This window comes from Corvus brachyrhynchos, unplaced genomic scaffold (assembly GCF_000691975.1).
Source record: "Corvus brachyrhynchos isolate BGI_N302 unplaced genomic scaffold, ASM69197v1 scaffold220, whole genome shotgun sequence".
Classification (NCBI taxonomy): Eukaryota; Metazoa; Chordata; class Aves; order Passeriformes; family Corvidae; genus Corvus; species Corvus brachyrhynchos.
The window spans coordinates 4,075,320-4,100,849 of NW_008236209.1; the positions used below are offsets into that span (position 1 = coordinate 4,075,320).

Genomic DNA, 25,530 nt, shown 5'->3' on the forward strand with positions numbered 1-25,530 from the left:
CTCCAATGTTTTATTCACACATGAGCATTTATTAAGAATCAGGAGGACTCTGAATTCAATTCCTAATGCTCCTATTTCTTTGTATCATTCAACTTTTGATTGACTGATCAACAGCAGCATGATTAATGCAGTTATTAGAACACCTGTTATAAAAATAATATGGAACAAACCCAATTTGTACATTGGAAGAATATTCTGGTAAGTCACCTGATCACCTGTAGAACAGAGGGCAACATGTTTCTTTGAACTGACACTGGGTAAGCTAAAACATTTCTTTTATGAACAAAAAAATCAGGTGATTCCATTCTGCTGTGTCACAGAGGCAGAGCCTGTTTACAAAAGCCTGCTAATGAGAAAAAAACGCAGTGCTAAAAATGGAAGAAATTGTGAACACTCCACACATAGATGCAGACAGAAGTAAACATAATCACAGGAAATATATGCCTCGTAGATCTATTTAAAGGTCTTTTTTGTTTTTAAGTGACAGTGATTTATATTCAGGGCACATGTGTGTAACCATGTGTACATCAACAGGAGCTTGTAAGTAAATAAGCACCGTGCCTTTGACCCAGCAATGAAAGTAAAGAGGGAACAGGTGATCACTTAATTCCACCTGACTCCAACCAGCTTTCAGTCCCATGTTTTGAGAAGGGAACGTTTCAGTTGCAAAGTTCAGAATCTGGAACATAACAATAATTAGGAAAATGTTTAATACCAACCCACCCTCTTTATTAAGTCATTTCTTCAAGTATTTTAATTAGTGCAAAACACTGGTTTGCATTAGTACAGTTACTATGGGAATTCACAGTCCAAAAAAAAATCTTAAAAGATTTCCAAAGTCAAACAAAAAACTTTTTAATACTGTATTTTTAGCAAGAACATTTTTAACAAAGAATGTGTACTTTAACTTAATATGGTACAACAGAGAAACCATACTTAAAAGTTTCCATTATCTAACACTCTACTGCATATTCATTTTTCCATCTTAAAAGACCAAAAGCCAAGCTGAACTGAGCATTAAAAAAAAAAAGCATCAATTATAATCCTCATATTACGTCAGCTATTAGGGTTTAGCTCACACTTTTGAATTGGTCATCTAATGAAAGGACAATTTTTACATCGTTCTTTTAAAAAATGTACACACATTTCTTTTTAAAACGTAATATATATCGAGTATCTGCTTCAGTAAACAAAGCTTAATTTATAAACACAATCGAAACAGCTCCATGTTGAACAGTTTCAGTGATAAACTGGACTTGTATGATGTACAGCCAGTGAGGACCATTGTGGCTTAAAATCATTGTGCCATTGCTATTCAGTAATAGCCACCTCCTAAGGAAAAAAAAAAGTTCTTTTTTGGGGCGGGGTGGAGAGGGGAAATAATTCATGTATGTGCTTAAAAATACTAAAACTCCTTTCTATCTCCGGGGACCTAAAAATGATCTGTTGTGACAGGCTTGGTTTGGTATGGTAAGCTTGTAAAAAGTCTCAGGATTTCTTAATACGGCAGTTTTCAATGCAGCAACAGTAAATTGCTTGAAATTGTCCTTCAAGTTTCATGCTACAAATCCTGTTCCTCACACAGTACTGAAGGCATCAAAGGTTGGAAGGGACATTTCTCAGGAACTATATAGTCTTCAAATAGTGGTCATCATAGATTTTTCAGCAGTAGGTGGTTCCTTCAGTACATGATGGTCGGCTTGATGTATGTTCTGTTTTCTGCAGGAAACAGAAAAAAAGAAGAAAAAAGTCAATTGCACAGTTGAACATTTCATAATTAACTGACTCTTAGGTGGTTTCTTCACTTGGTTGTGGATTTTTTTGTTCCTCAAATGACCAGATCTACAAGTGATATAAACTGAAGTGATACGAACTGAACTGTCCAGCATGTGGGCACATTTTGTATAGGGAAAGGAGGCACTGGGTGACAACACCTGGTCAAGCCCGCAAGAAATGACAAACACCCAGCACCACTTGCCCTGGTGTTTGCCAGCAATGGCTCAGGACAGGTTATGAACACTGATTAAGATTTCCTTTCTTTAAGGCATTTTTTTTTCTCCCAAAGGCAGCCCGTGTTGGATTGCTGCCTCCCTGGGACAGACCCAGGGACAAGGCACCAGCTTTACCACACACCCTTGTCACTGCACAAAACCTGCCAGGGAACAGGGTGTTAAACCAAAACTGCATTGCTTTCAAAAAATGTAAATCAGGATCTGTTCTTGGAAAACTGTTCTTTCATTCAGAAACCACCACATTTTGCTTAAAATTCTATTTCTTTATTTAGAGAATGAAGCAGAAAAGCACTTCATAAAAATATTCCTAGTTATAGTACCTATCAACCGTGATTTTTCACATTAAGCAACTTTAAGCCCAGAGAAAAAAATAAATATTGAAATGCCCACAGAAACTGAAGCTAACAAGAATCCATATTCCTGTTCATTATACAATGAATCATGAATCCACCCAGCTAAATCCGCAAGTACTGATCTGGAAGATGATAGCAAAATGATAATATGGAGCAGCATTTTGTATAATGTTGACATCTCTCCCATTACTGTTTTACATATGCCAATACTGAGCACTCCTAAGGAACGAACAAGTATTGACCTGCAAACTGACACTGATCCTTGGAGCAATCTCCAAGTTTGCCACATTTCAATTTCAAAATGCATTTCAGCTATAATATGAGTGATTTATCATTTAGCAGTAGCTGTCAAAGTAACCTCCTAGATAAAACAAAAACATCTGGAACCATAAACAGAGGAGAGCAGTAGCTGAATTTTAATCCAAATCCGACATGTTCACTTCATTAGGAACAGGAAACAGCTAATTAGTAATTGAATGTTTCGTGGTTTTAAGGAGGCTCAGACTCTCCAAACCAACATGATTTAATATGTATTTTGGATGTAAGCACAAATAAAGATCACAAGAGCCAGGGACGTAACAACTCCAGAGGAACGTTTGGGAGCCTCCAAAGAAAGGACTAAAATTAGTTTCAGGCCATTGGCTGCTGAAAATGCTTGTCTTAAACCTAGTGGGGAATTGCTAAAGCCTGGGGGGGTGAGCAGAAATGCAAGGATTGAACACTGTGGGGTTTGTTTGTGTTTTTTTTTTCTTTTTCTCATGATCATTAGGAAGCTGCACATGGCTTCTTCCCAGTGGAGGCTGTTCTTTATATTCTTATTAAATTTTAAGTATTATTTTTTAAATTAAGGTAAGATGAAGACATTGAGGGTACTGTGGGCTGACTAAACTTTGGAACAGGTTTCCATATTTCCTTCCAATTCCCTTTATTTCTCAAGCAAAGTTCAGTGGAGGTATCTGGAATACCTCTAAGAGACAAAAGTAAATGCCACAGCTCAAACCCAGTGCAGCCACCCAGGAGACACCATTGATCAGTGAACAGAAAGTGCATAGTTAAATATCTCCTTTTTTATAACACCCTCAATTATTCTCCAGAAATTAAAATACTTTTTTGTTGCTGTGCAATAAACTGAATTTCATGGCATTAACCACGTCACACAGCAACCACCTCTGAGGAATTAACGTGCTGGGAGCAGCTGTGCCCCCACTTACACAGGGAAGACAATGTGATGTTGTCAAATTAATCTTTTCTGGAGAATATTCACCATCTCCTCAGTGCAGCTGACTGCAAGCTACAGACCATTTTATAGCACTTTACCGTATTATATAGCAAAGATTTGAATAAATCTGTGTGCCATAAATGTATTCTTTTATCAGGTTTATCCCTTAATCAAATATTCATTTATGTGGGCTTCATTCTATTAAAAAATGAAATTATACAAAGGTGAGCAAAAGCGTAGATTTACAGTAGTTTAAAGCCTAATCTCATTCTCTAGGGGTAATACTGACAATATAAAAACTGTATAAATGATATTCCCTAACACTAAATATGCTTATGAGCCCCCTGTGCATGTTACACTGCTTTACAGCCTACAGAGCAATGCATGACTGGCTTAATAAGCAAGACATTTAGAAAGGAGGTTTTTTCCCCTTCACAATGCGTAAGACAAGTAAAGATTTCCGAGTTTCTTGGTGAGCCAGAGTCTGTGTTAATAACTGGAATTTTCCCTCAGGATGGCGTTCTCTTGCCCGTGTTGTAGCCCAGGGAAGGTGCAGCTCCTGCACTCTTTTTAGGCACAGCATTACCATTTGTCTCTTTCTTTCAAGGTTTTAATGGGTGCAGAAAGGATGAATCCAAAGGCAATAATCATCATCTGCATATTTATTCACCAACTTTTTGCTTTCTTTTTTGAATTTTCTGAATCCTTTGTGAGGCTTTGTTTGTAAGAGCTCTGGTTTAAATTTAGAATTCAGCTTTATTTCCCTGAAACTACTTTAAAACAATATTTTCACATGTACCCTCCCAATGTGCCCTGGCAATGCTGGTGTGCAAATCCAGTCCAGGCAGAGAAGAAACTCCAGCTGCAGCTACACCTTGGGATTGCCAGGGATCTGAGAGACAGTGTGAACTGTGGAGAAACTCACTGGAGGAATGAAAATTTGGGATCTGCTACACAGTGAGAAAATAGATAAATATGTTGTATCAATAATTGTACATTATCCATGTAATTTATAAGATACAACCCAGCACTACAGGCTGCAGAGAATATGAGCAGCAGGGATGAAATAATAAACTGGGAATCCTGCTCTGCCAGCTGAGCTGGAGGAGGAGCTGGGAGAGCAGCTGGAATAGGATCAGGTGGAGCTGAGAGCTGGCTGTGTGGCCAGAGCAGGGGCAGGGGAGGCGAGGGCAGCCCTGCGCCAGGCTGGGCCCTCTCAGAGCCTCTGCACAGCTCCTGCTCCAGGGCTCGGATCTAGGAATCCTACAGGATACCCCACAAGTGTCCAACTGCACAGGAGCTGAGCTCTCCACCCTTCCCAGACCGGGTAAACACCAGCTCAGTTAGATCAGAGCCAAGCCCAGCTTTGGATGAAGCAACACATGGGAAATGCAATGCTGTAACAATAAATTAACTTGCAAAGCTGGGGCTAATTAGTTTGAACCAGTGTCTTTGTACAAAGGAAAAATCAGACAAAATCAGTCTGCTTCTACTGTGGATCACACCCCTGAGAAAAACCTTCCTTCCCTAAATCCCTTGGGACACAGGAGTACTGCAAGCATGGAAGGCCCCTGATCATGGGTAAGGACCAGAGCAATTACCAAAACACAGCAAAGGATCCCCTTGCTGCCATGAAGAAAAGATGGACCTGGGCTGACCGTCAATTCAGCTGAATGACAAGCAAAAATGACTTCTTTGCCTGCTTATTAGTCGTCCAGCAAAACCTCTCTGATCTGCAAATATCCTTCAAACTGAGCAGTGAAAGAGCAGGGCATGGCTCTCTCTAGACCTAGGAAGAACAGGGTCAATAAATGCTGGTTCTGTGAGCAGCAACCAGCAAAGGCTGGTTTGTTTTAATCCCTCACACTTCCCTATGGCATCTCTCCACCCCTGCAGAGGTGCCCTCTCTGATGTCTCAAGCTGGCTGAGCCCCTGGGGATGCCTTGAGATTGGTACCAAAACCTCTCCTTCCCTCAGGACCGTGGTGCCTGACCCTCCAGGGCTGCTCACTCACAGAGCTGCTGGGTTAGAGTTTCTTCCCCACTTTGGCTGCTGAGTCAACCTTGTCAAGTATTTCCTCATCCATGTAAACAGAGCTAAAGAAACTTGTACTAAACCCAGGATTTCAATTCAGTCACTGTAAGGCCCCGTTCCTGGTGAGCAGCTGATGGGGCAGCTCTCAGCTGCACGTGGCCAGTGTGGGCACGGAGTCGCATCTGGGAACTGCTGGGAGCTTTAGAAGAGCTTTTCTAGAGACTCTGCAATGACACAGCATGAGCTAACTACCAGGGGTTTAATAATTCACAGCCTCCAGAGGAGGACATGCACGAAGGAGAGAACAAAGCTCGGGCAGGAGGAAGAAAACAGGCCTAAGACACAGATATAGCAGGTTTGATTTGAAAACTCACTGGTTAGATCAGACTATTAATAAACTAAAGCCCAGTTTTCTAAATGATCAAACCCAAAATACATTCCAAACTTCAACAGTCCTTCATCTTTGACAAACAGATAAATATAAAATGTTATTCATGGTAACTTGAGAGTCTTTGTGCCAAATCTCTGCCAGGTTATGTCACAAACAAAAGCAGCAGCAGCAGCCCTGGGTGACCCTCTTGTTGCAGGCACAGTGAAGCACATTGGCCTGCCTGCCTATGCTGCTGCCTCCTTCCTGAAACTCAGAGTATTTTATTTTTTCGTAAATTGTTGTTATCAAGTATTACTGTAACACCTACTTTTTAAGATTTTAAGCTAACATTGCTTTGCTGATTGTTCCAATATCCCCTAACAATGAAATATTGTAATACAAAAGTTAACTAAGGTATAAACATGCGAAAGGAGAAGTCTCCCTGCGATCATAAAATGATGTTATTTTCTGTTCAGCAGTTCATGTTACTGCTGTTCATGCTAATTAATTAAAGGAGCTGTTGCTGTAATGTGCAAACAGGGAATCTGAGAAACTGAGAGGGCTTTTAGGTCTCGGAGTGAAGTTAAGTCAATCTGGGCGCGGGCAATCAAATGTAATGAAATCACTTGTCAGTGCTAAGCTTGCAAAAACTGTGAAGTTTGACTAGGGAGTAAAAGGATTATAATTAGATTTCCAATAGGATAATAACTAAATGGCAGAAAGCAGTAAAGAGAAAATATTACTTTGTTAGCTAATGGTGCTGCTGTTCGGTTTTAGTTTTTATCAGCACACTTGTAGTTGTGCTAATTTAATTTGCTTTTATCAGCAAAAATGCACTACTCGAATGGTACTTGAATGTCATTTGCAAAAATCATTGATCTGAAGGTGCACTTAATGACACCCAGTATGTTTATTTTATGTGGAAGGGAGATTGGCTGATAAAATGGTTGATGCACTGTGGTGCTGGCCCAGGAGTGAGCAGTGCAAGGAGGAGCAGGAGGGTGTCTGTGTGCTCATCCCCTACTCTGCTCCACTGCAGCTACCACTGACTGACATCTTCTGCCAGCTATAAACCTACCAGCTCCAGCTCTGAATTAGATCTGGGATATGGAGGATGGAGGCTTTAGACTGTAAAGTTCAAAAAAGTTGTAAGTCTTGTCTGCATGAAATTTCTGTTCAATTAATACACAAAGCAGAGGGAAAATGAGTCAACTAAATGGAAAAGATTTATAATGCAGATCAGAAACGCAGTACATGAACAGCTTGTGTTAATAAAATCATTTTAAGAAATGAGCATAAAATATGATACGACTTAATCACTGTGAAAGGTGGCTGTGCAGTAGTTCTGTAATTTTCCTTTAAACCGTCTTAAGGAGATACTGGCAGTGGAACTAATTGAATTTCAAAGAAAAGCACTGTGTGAATGATAGATTTCTGTCCAGCAGAGCTATTGACAACAGAAAAAGAAAGCTCTGCATTGATGCTAAAGCTTTTTTTCTGAGCAATAGAAAGAGATTTTGGAAGCTTGGAAACAGCTTTGTATTAGGGACATGTGTTTTGCCCCTTCCTCCTCCCAGGGCCCGAAAAACAAAGGCAGCAAATGACAGGGGCAGTGAGGGAGTGTGCTCCAATTGTTAGAGCTGCAGCAGCAATAGGAGCTGTCAGGAACACGAATGGTAATCAAAGGGAAAGAGAATAAAAAGTTATTACAGTATCAGCATAAATAAAAATGAAAGAGACGGTGCTACAGAACAGGAACACTTTGAAATCTAAACAAGCTCCATGGAGAGCTCTCCAGAAAGCTTTTTATCAGCTGAGAGTGTTTAGTGACCTCACTTTAGCTCAGCTCCTCACATCTCCCTACAAGCAGGATTACCAGGCCAGGGAGGTCAGAGCCAGAGGGGCAGAAAGGGAAGGGAATGGTTTTGCCATGGAGGAACAGGGACAGGGCTGCAGCTCCTGCTGCTCAGGCCATGTCCTGTTCTCTCCAAGCCCAGGGACACTGAACACAGGGAATATCCAGCTCTCCCTGGGGCCACGCTTTTGACCCGAACAAAAACTTCCTGAGCCAAAACGTCTCTCAACTGAAGGGATGATGTAGTTGGGATCAGATTAAAAGAAGAAAAAACCCAAAAAAACGCAACCTGAAATAAAAATGGTAAAATTTTAAGGTTTTACTGTGTATTAATAAATTACAGGTAACGTAAGAAAGTTCTCTTGACTCCTTCCAGGAGTAAGCAGTTGTTGAAATGGCTGTGCATCACTTTCCTCACAGTATTTCTAATAATTTTTGATGTAAAGACATATTTCAGCCAAGTGTAATGGTTTTTCTTCAACTGAAAACTGAAATTTCCTTTCTTTTCTTTGCTAGAGTCTGCCCAGATGCACCTCTGACTCGCAGAGTTGTTTGGAAGAGCACTGAACACTCCTCTCAGCAGATACCATGAACAGATCACAAATGTTAGGAACATTTCACTTGTTGAATTTAAATACATGTGTCCCAAGTGCTCATGCAATATTTTGACTATTTCTGGCAGCAGCGATTTTCCAATTGCAATATTTAGAGCACAGCTCTAATCAGATGTGCACATATATACACACACATATGTCAGATGTATCTATCTGCATTACAATAAAGCTGTGATTCTCCTGCTCTGTAATACAGAGTATATGAACCTAAAATCACAAGAAGAGACAGCAGTAGAAATATTTGAAAGCTTTCCTGTAAGGATGACAGATGGACAACAGATGCATATCAGAGGTATGCAAGTCAAACCTTCCCCAGCTGAAGAGAAACGCTCAAGTGAGGTTTGTGTCTCTAAGTGCACTGCAGCCCTTCTCCTGTCTGCACAAACTGCCTTTAGTTACCTCAGCACAGGGGATTTTTGCACATTACCATTACATGATGCAATAGAAAGGGTGGAATTGCCCTAAGAAGCAGCAATTCTATGGAAGAGGCAGCTGTCTCCAGGCTGCCAGAGCAGCCAGCACAGAACTGAAGGGTCTGGAATGAACATGGCACAGGACTGAAGGGAGAAAAACTCTACAAGGTGGACTTTCACCAAAATCAGAGAATTTCAATGTTCAAATTGTTCAGACCAAATTTTATCACAGGTGACTGTGGAGTTTCTGTGTGGCTCGAAGAGGCTTCCAAGGGGCATGGGAATATCCCTTGGGGCTCCCTGCCTCGGCTCCCCCAAAGAAGGATTTCACAACTCCTCATGTCTCAGACCTGCAGCCAGAACTCACTCACTGCTCTTTGGGAAGCACTCCAAACACACCTGGAGGTGCTGCACTCACACACAGCCACTGAACAGTGAGGGAAAAGCAGCACCAGATAGATGTCCATAATGTGAACATGGCTTTTCTTTTTCACTTATAGTTCATGTATTTTTTGAAAACACCTGCGATCTTAACAGGTAGGTAAGGACCAGAGGTAAAATATTTCACAAAGGTAAATCATATGTAAAATCCCTTTTGAACTAAGGGTGTTATCCTGGTAGATAAATATCAGTTTTAATACAAATATCACCTCTAAATATCACCTCAGATAAATACCACGTCTACTTAAAGTTAATTTCTGATCTTGTAAAGTACGGTTCTTACAAAGGTTTTCTACATCAAACAGCAAAACCAACTGAAGTTCTGTAATCCACATTTATCTTAAAGCAGGAAAACAGATAAAAAAATGACTCTGCATTTCACTTATTTTTAATGACAAGCACACAGGTGAGAAGCTGTGGTACATACTGCACCTTGCATTGCTGCACTGTCATGTTGGGTTCCGTTGTGTTCTATTTCCATGTCTGGGATTCCAGCATCTGAAAGATGGGAGACTGAAGATTAATGCATTCCCCTTTGCCCCTCTCTCAGGCATCTTTAGAAAAATATTTATAGCAAACTAGGGTGCTCTCCAAGTTAACATTGGTCTTGCATAAAACATTTGGTCCTCATAGAATTTTCAGTAGTAAATTGTTTCCAAAATGTGCAAACATTACTGGTCTCACAGTGAATTATTTTTAACGTGCTTCACATTTGTCTGACGATCAGATAATAACCAACACGTGGTAATAATATGTCTACAAAATCCTCTTGGAAAATGAGGGCATCTGACACATGAAAAATAAAAGTCAAAATTAAACTGTGATAATATTAAACTACATTGACTCTTGTATATAGCCAAATACCTCCAAATTACAGAGTTGAAGAATACAGCCAGGGCCAGGCAACAGTTTTGGGGGGTGTGTATCAGTTTGTGTGAGTGCATGTTACAGATAAGAACTGTGCAAATTGCATTTCAAACCTCAGCTCGGGATGTGTGAGCATGTGTTACCACCCAAACCAAAATTACAGCTGTCATATTATGTGAAATATTTCCAGATCTCTGAGAAGAGCTTTCCAAAGAGGACTGTGCTTTTTTTTTTTTTTTTCAAGTTGAGAAGGAGTCTCATGACACTCACTTTGGACCTATTTAATTTCATGTTGGTGATACCTCTGTCTGCACAGTCCTTGGGGTGGGGGCGGGGGCTCCAACACCCCAGGGTGTTACGATAACAGATGCCATGATCCACCTTGTGCCAACAAGGATTAGCATGAAGGGGATGTGATTTGAATCCATGGCACCTCAAATCCTGAAGAAACATCTGCTTCCCTTATCATACAGCACTTAGGAATTGCAGGAAGGAAAAACCCACACCTGAAAGAGAGCTGTGTGCACAGTTTGGGAGTTTTTCTGTGCAATATGCCTGTTCTGGACTTTCTCAAATAGAGAATAATTGCACTGTTGCTTTCACAGATCCCTTCAGCTGGAGTGTCAGGATCTGTCACAGAGGTGATGCTTTGCTGGTGACCCTGCAGTAACGGAGCTCTGTGTGAAAGCAGGGCAACCCTGCAAAGTACAGTCCTTACAGGAGAGCAATAGCTCAGCAATAAATGTGTAAATGAAATATATGTCGTGTGTGCATATACAGCTCTATAAATGTATATATGATCCAAAAAAAGCAGTATTTTCACAGATACAACTTTTTACTTATAAAATTACAAGTGACTGCTATTCTGCAGGGTTTTCCTTACTCAGATTCCTGTTCTGAAGGCAAGTGCAGGGCACTGACCTATCAATCTGAAAAGGTTCTTTCTTTTCAAACCCTTCAGAGTACATGTTGTATATACCAAAAATGACAAAGTCATCTGTAACTAGTAACAGCATCTGTTAAATGAGACAGACTGTCAGAGTTAAATTAAAAATACTCAGAATAGCCCTTCACATTTTGTTGTCATAAAATTGTACCTGCAATTAAATTGTGGATTAAGATGCTAATGAGCTACCTGATTTGCATGCGCAATCAGATTAGCATGTAAATATCAGCTTCTTGCAGGCACTAACATATATATGACTACCTGAGTGTGCCTGCAAATCAAACTGCTGCAGCCAGGCCCACACTAGCAGATGTAAAGGTGTGTTAATCACACTGTTGGCACGCTGGTATCCCTGAATTTGTGGCTTCCAGAACTGCTGGGTGCTCCTGGCTGGTGTGTGAGCAGCAGGTGCTTCCCTGCAGTGGCAGCACCCAGGAGAGTGACCTTACAGCACATCAGGATTTTAGGTTTTTTCTGACATTCATCTCAAGGTGCTGGTTCTGTCCATGGGATCCAGTCTGGGCATTTGTCTCATCCAGTGGACGTGGTGGAGAAGGTTTTTGCTGGCTCTGGCCACCCACTCTCCCCTGGTCACTGTCCCCCATCATGGTGCGACTGCGGCTGCAAATCCACATCTGAATCCCCCCTGGCCACTGCCAGTGCTCCAGGGACGCCAGCCAGTCCCTGCTTCCAGGGTTCTGCAGGGCTATAAACCAGCAGATGAGAGGATGCTTCTGTAAGATGCTGCTCTCATCCTCACAGGGTTTATATCCCTTGGGTGCCCTGATAAATCACGGCTCACAGTCCCGCAGAGCACTGTGGTGGCAGCTCACACACACAGCCTTGCCCTGGCTTTAGGGAACAGTCTGGGCAGCTCTCACAGCTGAGAACTCCACACAAGCCAAATTCATTATTTTTGCTCAGCAGTCAGGCAGTTTTTGCACTCTGCAGTCTCTAGCAGTGCCCAAAGCAGGCAGCACAAATTAACACACCACAGGACACCAGAATGCAGCAGAGACTGAGTGTCACTCTGACTCCTGAGCCTCTGCAGAGACTTCAGGTACGGATGCACAGACTAAACCTGAGCTGCAGAACCTGAAATTAATCAAATCTCAACTAGGTTCAGTCTTGAAGATTCAAACCAAAGCTCTAAACTTTGGTCAGAACCATCTTAAGCACAAAAGGCAAATTCTCCCAGTAGCCAGAACTTAATCACTGTTTAGGAGATGAACTGATTTGCTTTTGTTTCACAAGAGTATTTGGGAAATGTTCAAAACCCAGTCAGCTCTGAAAGCTGATACATATTTAACAAACTTAATAGGTCCTGAGGCTGAGCAAACTTCAGCCAAACGGCTTTTAACATGAAGCTCAGCAGTTCTAAAAATGAATCTGCTGGGAGAGAAGAGTTCAGAGAACCTTATAGGAACCAAATTTCACATTGTCTTAGCTGGCACTGTAACAGATTTCTCTGTAATATATTCAGCATTTCTTGTCATCTCTGTGTAAGCTGCTCTGTCTGTTTCTCTAGTTGCAGACTTCTTTATTTTTTTAATTCACGACCCAGAGCACATGGCCTGAAATAGATTTTTCATTATTTCAGGAAAGAATTGTGGGGGTTTATTCTGAAATTTGCTCTGTGCATCATCTGATTTTTTTTTTTCCTCACTCAATCAACATCATTTTAAGCTGACTGTGAAAGGCCAACTAAGACATTACCATTTAACATCCTGAGACCGTCACCTGATGTGGCCTGTTTAAGCGCCTGTTCCACTTGTTCTCTTCTCTTGGATTCAAATTCCAAAGCTTCCTGCAATTTTCTCTTTGCCTTCTTCTCTTTCTTCAAGCGTTTCTGAATTGTGGCTGAAATGTAAATACAATGTAAGAATGGCTGTTAGGGCACAATTAATAGATGATGGAGGCAGTAAAAAATTAGTTTATTTTTGATACTCAAAGGTGCAGTTCTAGCTTGAGACCCCTGTAACAATAAAGATGTGCATGTGGTGATGACCTGAAAGCCAAACAATTCAGAGGATGCTGCTTATTGGTGAAATTCTCTTTCAAGTCAGGAGCAATCAAATCTGTGAATGATCTGAGGTTTTTGGTGACTTAACTGGGACTCAGGAGGGGCACAGCGGGCTGTCCTACAGGGAGCTGAAGTTTTGTTTTACAGAAATATACAGTCCCACCACACTTGGGTGATGCAACATTTCTGGACACCCACTGCAATTTAACAGCTGCAAATAGTATTTACTGACCCTTCACAACTCGACTGAGAAGTGCCCTTTGGTGGCCCTGAGCGAGATCTGGCACTCCAGACAGTTCCACACACCCAATTTCCATTCGAAAAGCACAGGAAGACAGGACTTGGCACCTACACTTTTGGTCTTATCTCGTTTTATCTTCCTGATTTCACGGATGTAATCTAGAAGTAGCTTTTGGCACATGAAGTGCTGTTCCTTTCCTTCAGATGAAGATCTGAATTTTAAAAAGAATACTGCCTCCTTCGGAACGGCACAGCGAGAAATTCAGATTTACCAATTTAATTGCCTATTACTATCAAAAGCTTCTAACCAGTCATGGTTTTGTCTCAGAATGACCCATTTGGGGTGTGCTACTGTACCTCACTCTCCTGATGCTAAAAAATATATAGGGTTATCTGCTTCAGATCTTGCACTTGGGCAGACAATTTCTCACAGCTCTATTTTGTTGGGCTGAAGTTCTTCACAAGAGAAACTGAGCAGCACTGAAGCTGCAGAAATGTGGGCTAGAGAAGTAATGACAAAAATCACCTCAATACCCAGATTACAGCCATATCTTTCTCACAGTAAGACAGATCCTCAATGCTTGGAGGGTAACAGCAAAAACAAAAAGAAATTAAAGCTGTCAAATGAAGAAATCGGGCTGGGAATACCTGGGCACAGTGGTGCTAGTACACCTGTAAGCCATGGAACTGCACCAGCTTCCCTCCTCAGAACCTGCCAAAGCTCTCTGAGGCCAGTTGCCCTCCAGGTAATAATCCTTCAGCCACTGTTCTGCTTACAGAAATGTGTGCTTCGTTCTGGTTTTGTGAAATTTACATCTTTCATTACCAGTGCTGCTCCACTGCTGCACTACACTGGAGTATGGATGTCAGCTAACCCTGAGTCCTGGACAGCTCCAGCTGGAAATGCCAAAGGGTTACACATTTAATAGATACCTAAACTCCATTTTCATTCACTCACCTCTGCTTTGCAGCTCAGCTGTGAGTTGCCTTTCCAAGCTCTCTCGTAGTTCTCGCTCTCTACAAAGCTCCATCTTTAGCTCTTTCTTTTCCTGCTGTATCTGCTTTTCCTGGACTCTTGCATTGTCCACAGCCACTTTCAGCAGGCCCTAAAACACACATAAATGCAAGATCTGAAAACACCATTCTCTTTCAGAAGTGGCAAAATTCATCCATTTGTTTCTTTTACACCCTCTAGGAAAACAGAAAGATTAGAAGCAGGAACCTACAGACCTGGAGCACAACTGGGCATTGGAAGTAGCCAATGGTGTAGGAAAATGAGGAATTTTGTGGCATGGGATGATTCAGTACAGCTTTGGCTAATTCATCCTGCTGCTGTGGTTTGTTACACACACAGTGCCATGTCTCTGCTGACCTCAGGAACTGCAGAGAGAAACACTGCAGCAATAATGAGAATGGTGCATTTCAATATGACCATTATTGCCAGTTATTAAGTCAAATATACAATGTATGAAACCCTTCCAGGACTGCTAAGACCAGAGAGAGAAGAAACCTAAGCATGACATTAAATAAAAGAGATGAGGAACTGCAGATACAAAATAGTTTCTGCAACTTTTTTAAGAGTGAAAAAGAAACATGTTATCTATCATGACATAACCTGGCCCTGTAGAGAAGAATTTACCTGAATGTTGGTTAATAGTGTTTCTACTGATGAAAGACCATCAGCAAAAAGAAATGGCGCCGGAAATCCAGGAGGCAAGGCCTGTCCAGCCAGTTGGACTTTATCTAAGGTTGGTTTCATTATTGGAATGGCAATTTGGACCTCTTCTGTAAAGATAGGTTTAAAAGCGACATCAGAAAGCATTGGAAATATAGGTGACTGTAATTTCTAGAAACTAGCATTTTGTTTATCTGGAAGTCAAAATACAAGTGAGTTAGTAAAATCAACATTGTTTCAGTCTTTGGGCAGCTGGGACTGTTGCCAAGGTAAGTTTGCAAAACAGTACAGAACAATAATCAATACACTGAGACTATAACACAGCTGTAATGGAGTACAGATTATTATACTTCAAATTCTACAGAATTATACTACAGAATTATAACAGTATTACGCAGTTCATTAAACCTGAATGACCTGTCTTCACTCTATCATGTTTGCCATTCTGTGATGTGCGTTTTTTGTTGCTATAACCTTGGCAAAATTCTAATCAAGGAATGTATCCCATCTCTTTACTCCTTTACCTTTCCCCTTCCCGTGCTCAGCAGTAAATAATCTCCACTGAGCCACCCATCCCCTCCCGGCTCTGCCAGCACTGCACGGAACTGGAGCATCCCCTCCAGAGAGCAAACTGGGGCCTGGAAGCTGCCCCTTCACTCTTTCTTTCAAATACATCGTGTGGTTATAGATCAAGCTGTGCACAGACAGCAGAAATGTGTACCCAGAAAGGAACAATGTTAGTAACTGGTTTTTTCAAGAATCCCTTCAATTTGGTGAGGAATCAGTACTATCACCAATGAACTCCCATTTTTGAATAGAATAATTTAAGCAGATTTTAGGACAGTAGATGTATTCCTTCTCTCAGATCCCTGTGAGTACTTCTTCCCACGTATTCATTTTAATTGCTGAAAACTACACAATTAAAATCTAGCTGTCTCTAAAGCCAAATTCAGTACATTTCTTTTACTCTGAAATGCTAAAAAAATACTTCTGTGCAGTATTTCATGAAAATCTAGTCTATACATATATATCTCATGATCCTGCACTTGCAGAAATCATGATGAGTATCTCCTTTTTAGTGAAGCCTGTGATCCCTGCCTTGGCCATGAGCTCCTGATGCCAGTGCTCGCTCAGGGAAGCTGCACAGACAGCCCCCAGAGTTTCATCTGTCAAGTGCCTTGGTCATATTAAAGCCTGGATTTACAATTAGACCACACCATATTCCAAAGGTCTCCTTCTCCCACTCCTGTTTTTAAGGAATAAACAACTTAAAAATAATCTGACAACTGATTAACCCAGGGTAGCTCCACAGCAGCACTATTTTCTGGTGTAACACACTCCAGAAGCCTCCATCGAGCTGCACTTCTTGCCATGTGTCTGAAACATCCACCTAACAACAAACCAGGAGCATTAGCAGCTTTCAAGTATTCTTTGAAATCTCTGGTTTGGGAGTATTTTGTCTTTGCTCTGTGAGTTCATTAAATGGAGCATCTTCCTAATGATTTTTCAGGACTAATAACAAAAGCCAGTAACCTCTACACGTCCTCAGAGCCAGCATCTTAGATGGAATTTAAGTGATCCATTTAAAAAATCCCAGCTCGGGTAACAAACGCAGACCACGAAGTTTGTGCTGATTCAGACACACCATTTCTCATATTTAAATATATCAGCGGCAGAGTTTTTAAAATAACCTGATTAGTTGTCACACATGATGCTGCACAGAAATAACAGCTAAGCCACAGAGTCACAAAAGACTAAACAGAAGTGGCATTTGAAGAAGAAAGCAATACATGAAGTATGCATAACAAAACTGGAGCTGCTCTAACACCTCTAGAAATCTCTGCTATTTGGAGATGAAAGTAATAACATTAAATTGGCCGAAAGGAAAATTACTATTGACTGTGAAGACAGGTTGCATGGTCTATGGTTTGTAATGCTACTGTACAGCAGATTGAAGTTTCAAAATAGTATTACTCTTCTTTAAAGAGATAGACACAGCTAAATTAGGTGCTGCTTGCTGCAGTGAGGATCAAATGCAAAAAGAATCGTATTTCATCAGACCGAGTCAACACCAGGAAAATAAATAGAAATATAAGAGGTATGCAGGCAATGATTCATTTTGATAATCTGGCCCCAGAGAGACACATAGAGACAGCACACAGATCTAAGCTTCTACCAAAAGACAAATAGGACACAGAGGGTGGGAATTGGGATGACAGTGTAGCAGAGGTCACATCGATTTTCAGCAGCAGTTTTCACACAGATGAGATAACCCTGGACTCTATTTGGCCCATTGTTCATATCCTACCTGTCCCAGAAGCAATAAATTTCCAAGTCCCAGAAAAAGGGCAGTAAAGAAGAAGGATTCTACTTATGACTTCTTATGATTAAGTTTTTGTGCTAACCAAACATGCTTTGCAGACCAAGGTCACATTGCATGTTAAAGTCTGTAATAGCTGAAACTAGAAGCAGCATATTATGTTTTAGCGTATATGGGTGGAAACTGTCAAACCATTCATCATTTTTTTTTCTGATTGAAATCACACTCTGCAAAGATGAATGATAAATGCATTAGAAATCTATTTCAATCTTGTAATAGGTGTTCACATCTGAACGGTGTCTACATCTTGCCCATACTCTGAGTAAGTGCACAGTTAGGCAGAAATTTATTAGCTAGACTTGAGGAATCATAATTGGTAAAGCAATTAAAAATGGCATGTGCTGGAAGCATTTCTTGTGGACTATATCAAATGCATCTCTTTAATGGAAAAAAAATAGTGTTGATTTAAGGATTTTGATTTTAAACACCACTAAAAATATAAATGCTAAAAGCTGCACTCACATATACAATACAACAGAATAAGCAAGAAATAAAGCCAAGACAGCTCCAGTCTGAGCAAGGACACAAACAACCTTTCTGATTATTGAAGCAAAGTGGGAACTACTTTTATCGAGCCTGTTTGTTAAACCTGCCATGCTTTATAAAAGCATTCAGGAATCCATTTAGAGTGCAGTCTTTTTATTTTAATTTCTAGCTGACATCCAGATGAATAGATGAAAGCAAGAATTATATTGCAGAGCAAAGAAATACACAGTAAACACTAACAGTGAATGGAGTATCATCCTGGGAAAGCACACAGAAATCTGCTAGGAAGTTTCTTGCTCTTAATTCAATATGCTTAAGTATTTCATCTTCTGTCTTCTGCTTAAATTGCAGGAACAGGGATTGGCAAATGAAGCATCAACCTCCAGACTGAACACAGCGCTGGGAACAGGGGGATGTGAATTGCTCCCTGCACGGCCCAAACCAACAGGCACTTTTATTTGCCAGCTGGTTTATTTTCTTTCAGAAGGCATGTTTTTAAACCCATCAGTCACATCCCTGATCCACTTGACACACCACATTCCCTCTCAAAACAAGGGAGAAAAATTAAAGGTACAATTTACACTGGTTAGACCACCAAGTTATTTCTTCCCATGTCCTTAAAAACTTTATCTACCTGGAGCTGTGTGAGCACTGTTCACCTCCAAACACTCATAGAATGTAACTCATGCATTAAATAAATACGTGGCATATGGAGGAGAGAGAAACAATTTATACAGAATTTACAGTTATTAACCTGTTAGTTACTAACCAAGACATTTGATCTCAGAAACCCTTCAGCCAGGGATAAGAAGATGGTTTTGGACACAGATGGTAGCTGGATCACTCCTTTCCCCTGCCTGTGGCATAAAATTCAGAAACCCAAGGACTAAAGTGGTTTATTACAATTATAATTCTTTGAGTTTCATACCTGAGTGATGGGGATTACATTTAATGGCCCATAGTTACGGAACAGGCTGGATACTCTAATGGACCTTTGACTTTTAATAAAATAAAGCAGAGGATCTGCAACATCAGCTGGGTTGTCTGTGTGACTCATCCCTGAAAGTAACATTTGTATTTGAAATAGCATCATTTGCCCAAAGATCTGACAGAATCATTCAAACTGATGTATCTTCATAGTGGCAAGAGGATCCCTGACTTCCAGCTCTACATCTACTTCACAGGAGGGGTACGTGGTGTCCAAACGTGGGTATTTTACAGAATTAGGGCCAAAATTCTAATTTTTGACTGCAAAATCAGTTTTCTGAAAAAATGAGACTTCTTATTATAATTTTAAATCTTGGCAACTTCCGTATTGCTTAACTAAAAATGAGGTTGGTTTTTTTCTTTTACAGCAAAGTAAGTATGAAAACCTGTAATCTGAAGCATTGTTTATTTCAAATATCTTGTGTTTCTAATTCTGCAAGGACAGGGTTACCTGCCTTCTGTGTCTTAATAAATTCCAAAATCCTCCGTAACCCTGTGCCTTTTTTTCCCCTCACTCACTGTTGCTCTTCCAGGAGCTGAGACTCCTGATCATCAGTGAGAAAAGAGATGCCTCCTGTAAACCAGGCACCAATCAGACTTAGAAATTTACTGCTTTAACCTTGTGATTCAGGTGCCAGATTTAAAGTCACTGCTGTTTTTCTTAATTACAGCCCCTGAATGAACAGGGTCAATGAATGCAATTGAGGAGTAGCTGATTAATCCAGTGCAGTACCTTTAAATCAGATTTCATTTTGTTTTCCGGTGACTGATACAGGCATTGTTCACTACTGAGCTTTGCCATGAGAAAATTTCACTTTGAGAACACTATCTAACAATTATAGATACATTTCCTGCATTTCCACACTGCCTTAAAAGCTTCTAGAAACAACCAGAGAACACTACCATCAACTAGGCTCCACTTACCTGTGTCCAGGCAGGTTCTCACCTGTGTGCTCTGAAATCACTCGATTTTGTCCGGAACAAGTGTGTAATAAAACTTTTTCACTGTTTACAGCACAGCAGGAAAATGCAGGCCATAGAGTCATGGAATTGTTGAGGTTGGGAAAGAGCTGGACAATCATGGAGTCCAGCTGCTCCTCCTGCACTGCCAAGGCCACCACTGACCATGTCCCCAAGTGCCACACGCACATGGCTTTGGAATCCCTCCAGGGATGGGGACTCCACCACTGCCCTGGGCAGCTGTGACAGGACTGGACAGCCCTTTCCATGAAGGAATTTTTCCCAATATCCAACCTAAACCTCCCCTGGCACAGCTCGAGGCCGTTCCCTCTCCCCCTGTCCCTGTTCCCTGGGAGCAGAGCCCGATCCCCCCGGCTGCCCCCTCCTGTCAGGGAGTTGTGCAGAGCCACAAGGTTCCCCCTGAGCCTCCTTTGCTCCAGGCTGAGCCCCTTTCCCAGCTCCCTCAGCCACTCCTGGTGCTCCAGCCCCAGCTCCTTTCCCTTCCTTGGACACGCTCCAGCCCCTCAATGTCCTTCTTGTCCTGAGGGTCCCAGAGCTGTCCCCAGGACTGGAGGTGCCCCAGCAGTGCCAGCACAGGTGATGGGCACTGCCCTGATCCCACTGGACACGCCATTCCTGATCCAAGCCAGGTGCCACTGGGCTCTCAGGAATGACCAGGGTGTGTCCTCCCAAAGGACATCACAGAGCTGCCACTTGGGGTTTGAATAGGAGGAGGTGGCAAAAAGCAGAGAAATGAAGATTTCGCTAGAAAAGGCTGAAATTACAGTTTACAAACTGCCTTTATCTGTGCACTCTTTATCAAGAGGGGCATGATTATACAGCTTTGACATTTTCATCAGTGTACTCTCATTAATAACACAGAAAATTATATCTATTTATAACTGCAACATATTTACAATATACTCTGATGTTCACATGCCACTGGCAGTAAAAACACCTGAAAATATTTTATTAATTCAAGCCTTAAAAACAAAGACCTGAGTTAGATGAGATACTTGGTTTGCAATAATAATAAAAAATGGAATTAAAAAGTGCAGCAATTCACTGGCTCAACATCAGAACTAGAGAGTTTCACTGCATGTAACTTCAGTCTAAAGTTCAGTATTAAGAAAATATACAGATCAAGAAAAACAAATACAGCTATGTCACCTGGCTAAATTCTGTTTATTAAGGAGAAGCCTAAGTACTCCCACTAAGGCTCCTAATAAATATATAAAGAGCCTTCAAAAGGCTGTTTTTTATATTCAGAATTATTTACAATTTGTAGTTTGTCCATGTTATTATTATCCCAGCTTTCTCCTACGAGCTGCTCCTCAGGCAGGTTTTGGTAATTTCGATTCCAAAATATTTTAAGTTGTTCTGTGCTTCAAGCTGCTTCTTAATCTAGAGGGAAGCTTAAATACTATTGATCTGCATTTTCCATATGGCAATTTGAAGTAACTATTGTGTTCAGGCAGTAACAGTACCTTGTCACTCCTCAGCACGATGAGGAGGATTATTTCTACTGACAACAGAGAGAAGGGAAAATGTGAACTGTTCAATAAAAGGTTAGTAGTAAAATTACTGTGGCATGGAAGAGAGGAGGAAAATTAAACAAAATAAAACAAAATCCTCCTATGGTCATTATCAGGTTATAAAATTTTTCTCAGCTTACTCTCCTATTAACATTCACAAAGGTTTTTTTCCATGGTGATTTTTAAGCATCACTGTAGTCTGACTATTCCTCCACTGAGATTTTAAAGTGTCAGATGAGGATGGGTAGGAGAAACTTGCCAAGAAAAAAAAAGATTCTTCAATTTTCTTCGCGGATTCAGCTTTTCCCTATTAATGTTGAGATTATTTCTTCAACTATTTTGTTGCAAATATTTATGACTCCATATGGAACAACAGATGTTGAAGAGAAGGGATAGCAGAAAAGACTTCATTTTCAGCAATTACCCTGCTACTTGTTGTCATACTGTAGGTGTTCTTAGTGCATCTATTTTACATACCACCCTGTCCTTTCACACACTGCAAAAATGTCAGTTTGGATAATTAATGTAATAACTGTAGTCCAAATCATTTCCACAATGAAAAAAATATATAAATAGGACAACAGGAGGAAGAAATCAAGAAGGCAAGGGGAAGAGAGGAATTGCTTTAGCAGTTCTGCTGGAATATCTGATCAGGAATCAGTTTGCAAAGCTACATTAGGTCCTTAATACAAAATCTCTCCCTTTGGGACAGATTCCAGTGACTGTCACCAAGAGAAATCATACCAAGAAACAGGAAAACAAAGCTATGCAGGAAGCAGGATAATCTTGTAGGATCATATACAGCCAACACCATGAAGAGATTACAGTTATGTATTGATTTATGCTAACATAGCAATTATGACACACAAGGTACTTAACCTCTTAATATATTTTAAAATAGTATCAAACTAATATCAATATTATTACTATTGAGTTCAATTTCTTCAAGTACACATATAACCGGCGGTTAAGCCTTTCAAATGTTTGAAACAGAAGGAATACTCCATTTCCTGGATATTCCTGGATAATTATTCTTGCTTTATTAAGGTTTATTTTACAGCTGTGTAAAATAGGTTATAAAGGACAATTCTGCTATTATGCCTACCCCTGCTTAGGCTTAATAAATATTATATTCCACACCATCCATTAAAGCCAAGCAGTGGAGAAAATAGGAGTGGTAGTAATCTCCTCCACAGATGTAAAATACCTTTAATAAAATAAGGGTGTATAACAGTCAGGAACAAATTACTGAGGTCTGCTTTAATAAAATAGTACCCTTAAAGCAGTATTACTCTTAAGGTACTGACATTCCCACTGGTGATGCAGTGTATCCTTTCAGAGCAGTGCAGCTTGTTAAAATGGCAAGATATCTTTTTGCAATAGAGTGTTTGTGTCCAGGCAGATACAAGGTTTGTATAGAATGCATCCAGGGAGCCATAAAACTGGTGGGAAACATATTTCTCCGTGGTATTTTAGTACTTCGAAAAATTCAATCACTGGGAAAAAATGTTTTGCTGTAAACATCTGAAGAGCATTATAAAAGCAATGGCTTCCCACAGCACCTGCTTAAATAATTTTAAGAGGGAGTGAGTACGTCTTTGCTCGTCTTCTAAAACTTGTAGAAAGCTTCTCCTATTAATTTCCCTGGTGCTGTCAGGCCAGGGCACTTTTAATCAGAAATAATTATGAGTGCAATTGGGGAATGTTCACTGGCAGGGTTTTTTGCACTGCAGAAATAAGACAACTTTCAAAACTGATCGTTAGGAGAAATATGATTAACGGGAAAATATACCCAGAGAGATGAGCACCTGAAAGGTTTGCTTCTGAATGAATTATGAATTCCTCAGATGTCAATAAAGAAGGACTCTGCTTATATATCCCAGTGTTTGAATTCAGTTCAGTTACACATTGATTTTATAAACCCTGATTAAGCATGAGAAATCCATCCCTTTTTAGGTCACCTGTTTTAATTCTGACTTTTCTCCAGAAACCTTTAACCTTGCCCCAGCTCCTGATCCATCCCACAGAGCCCAGAGCACATCCCTGATCCCTCCTGTGAGCCCATCTCCACTCCCCAGTGCCACCAGTTAGTGCCAGTATCTCCTACGGGACTACAGGTCACAGAGCTGAACCCTGACACAACCAACTCTCTCTTGGGCTAAGAAACAGCCAGAATTTGGCTCACCTCCGTCCTCCTCCCCTGGTGAGCTAGGAGGGCAAGCAAAAGCCCCTCTGGCAGCAATGCAGCCCTGGTGTGTGGCTGTGACACCACAGTGACAGAGTGACCAGACTCACGGATATTCCAGCAGCAATCCGTGTGGAGCTGCCTGTCCATGGCAACTCCTCACCACCAAACAATTACATGATGCTCTGGGGAAAGACAAGTTTTCCTAGCATACAGCCAATTTATCAACAGGAAAACCTCTTCCTGACCCAAATGGCAGCTGTGATCAGGGTATAAATGGAAGCTAAGCACCAAGTACTCCACATCCACTACTCTGCAGCCTAATAACTGGGAAGTCTGCTGCTGTCACTTGTCCTGAGCACTTTTAAAGGATCAAATATTGGGGAGAGGAAAGGAAGAGGAGAACTTTCTGCAGAAGGCAGCAGCTATCTGACATTAATCTGCTGTGTTCCTCCCTGAGATGAGCCCGAGCTGCTGGGGAGGTGGATGCTGTGCTGCCAGGGATGCTGTGCTGCCACGTGCTCCAAGCTCCTCAGCCTCACAGCCGTGGCACCTCTGCAGTGACCACCTTCTTCACAGCGACCCCTGGCACATACCTAAGACAAAACATCACTTGTAAACAATGAGTGAACTATTTCAGCAGTTCCAGGGTCTGCTTCCCTCTAACTGGTCACCAGTACAGTGCAGGATTACAACTTCCCAGGTGCTCAGCAGTTTCTCTCTACTCCTCTTTGCCCAAGCAGCTGTGCCACCAGCCTGGAACAGCAAAATTCATAAAGCCATGCTCTGCTATGGAGTGCACATAGCAGAGTGTGGCAGTAGAGTCCTGATGCTTGGGCTAATTGCATTAAAAACAATGTCACACCTGCTGAAGGAAAGGGCACAAAAGCTGGAGAACTGAGCAATGAGGATTTTTCCTCTCACAGCCATGTGTAGGTACAATTCCCTTCTTCTGGTGGTTTGGCATTGCAATCCCATCACTAGGAAAACTTTAGGAAACTATGTGAACCTTTTGCTTCCGAATCACTATAACTTACATAGTAGGGCAAGACAAACAAAAATGCCAGTGGTGTCATCACTACTTACTACATCACTATTTACTAAATAAAACCTACTAAAGATTTTTGGATAAATCCCTTGGAGTTACATGCCTCTCTAAAACTAAAACAAGACACAAAGCAAAACAATTTACACAGGAACCTAGAATCTGCATGCACAGGTTTCAAACTAGCCTTGGATTTGGTTGGTGGCTGAAAAATCCAACTTTATGGACCTGACACTTTCTGTGGCTTCTGGATTTGGCAGCTGATGCCTCGGGAGACGGTTGAGGGGCCACAGAGAGCTCTGCCACTGGCTCCCGAGGAAAAGTGGAGGGGAGGAAAACAGCACCTTCTTAAGCACCCTCCCACTGCAAATACAGAAGGTGAAAAACCAACCCTGACCAAAACCAGAAATACCTTGCCCATATTCAGTTAAAAATTAGCGAGCAACTAAAAAGTATCAAACAACTGTCCACATTTTTCTTCCAAAGGACAGGAATGAGGCTCTGCACTCCATCAGTGTATCTGTCCTTCCAGTGGGATTCCCAACAGGCCAGACAGGAGCATGGACTTACTGCTCTAAGCCATATTATAAACTCTATAAGCATAAAACCCTTCACAAATGTTTAGGTTTTGATTACTGCTCCTGTGACGTACGGCTTTTAGCAAGCAAAGCATTTTCCTTTCCCAACTGCCTCACTCTCTTTGCAGGGCACATTATATTTTCACTTTGGCTTATTCTACCTCCTCACTTTGAAACCCTGCATTACTTGAGAGAGTGGCTGACATCCCCATTCATGATAGTGCACAAAATGAAGCTTAATGAATCCCCAAAGCAATGTACTTCACGTGCTAAAATCAATGTACATTGCCTGCTACAGTATCTCCCTGTGAA

At 41.1% G+C, this 25,530-nt stretch overlaps 1 protein-coding gene across 3 annotated transcripts in view; it reads right to left on the reverse strand.

The window, feature by feature from the left end:
• Window positions 1–707: 707 nt before the first annotated feature.
• Window positions 708–25,530, reverse strand: part of DACH2 (dachshund family transcription factor 2) — a 162,457-nt gene continuing 137,634 nt past the window's right edge. For 2 of the 3 annotated variants that reach the window (XM_017742474.1, XM_017742485.1), the window contains exons 8-12: window positions 15,027–15,172; window positions 14,346–14,493; window positions 12,841–12,984; window positions 9,744–9,809; window positions 708–1,719 (exon numbers count right to left, since the gene is read on the reverse strand). In XM_017742474.1, coding sequence (XP_017597963.1) covers window positions 1,682–1,719; window positions 9,744–9,809; window positions 12,841–12,984; window positions 14,346–14,493; window positions 15,027–15,172 — 542 coding nt within the window. In that variant the 3' untranslated portion in view covers window positions 708–1,681. The remainder of the gene's footprint in view (window positions 1,720–9,743; window positions 9,810–12,840; window positions 12,985–14,345; window positions 14,494–15,026; window positions 15,173–25,530) is intronic. The other variant, XM_017742479.1, reaches the window with a different exon arrangement.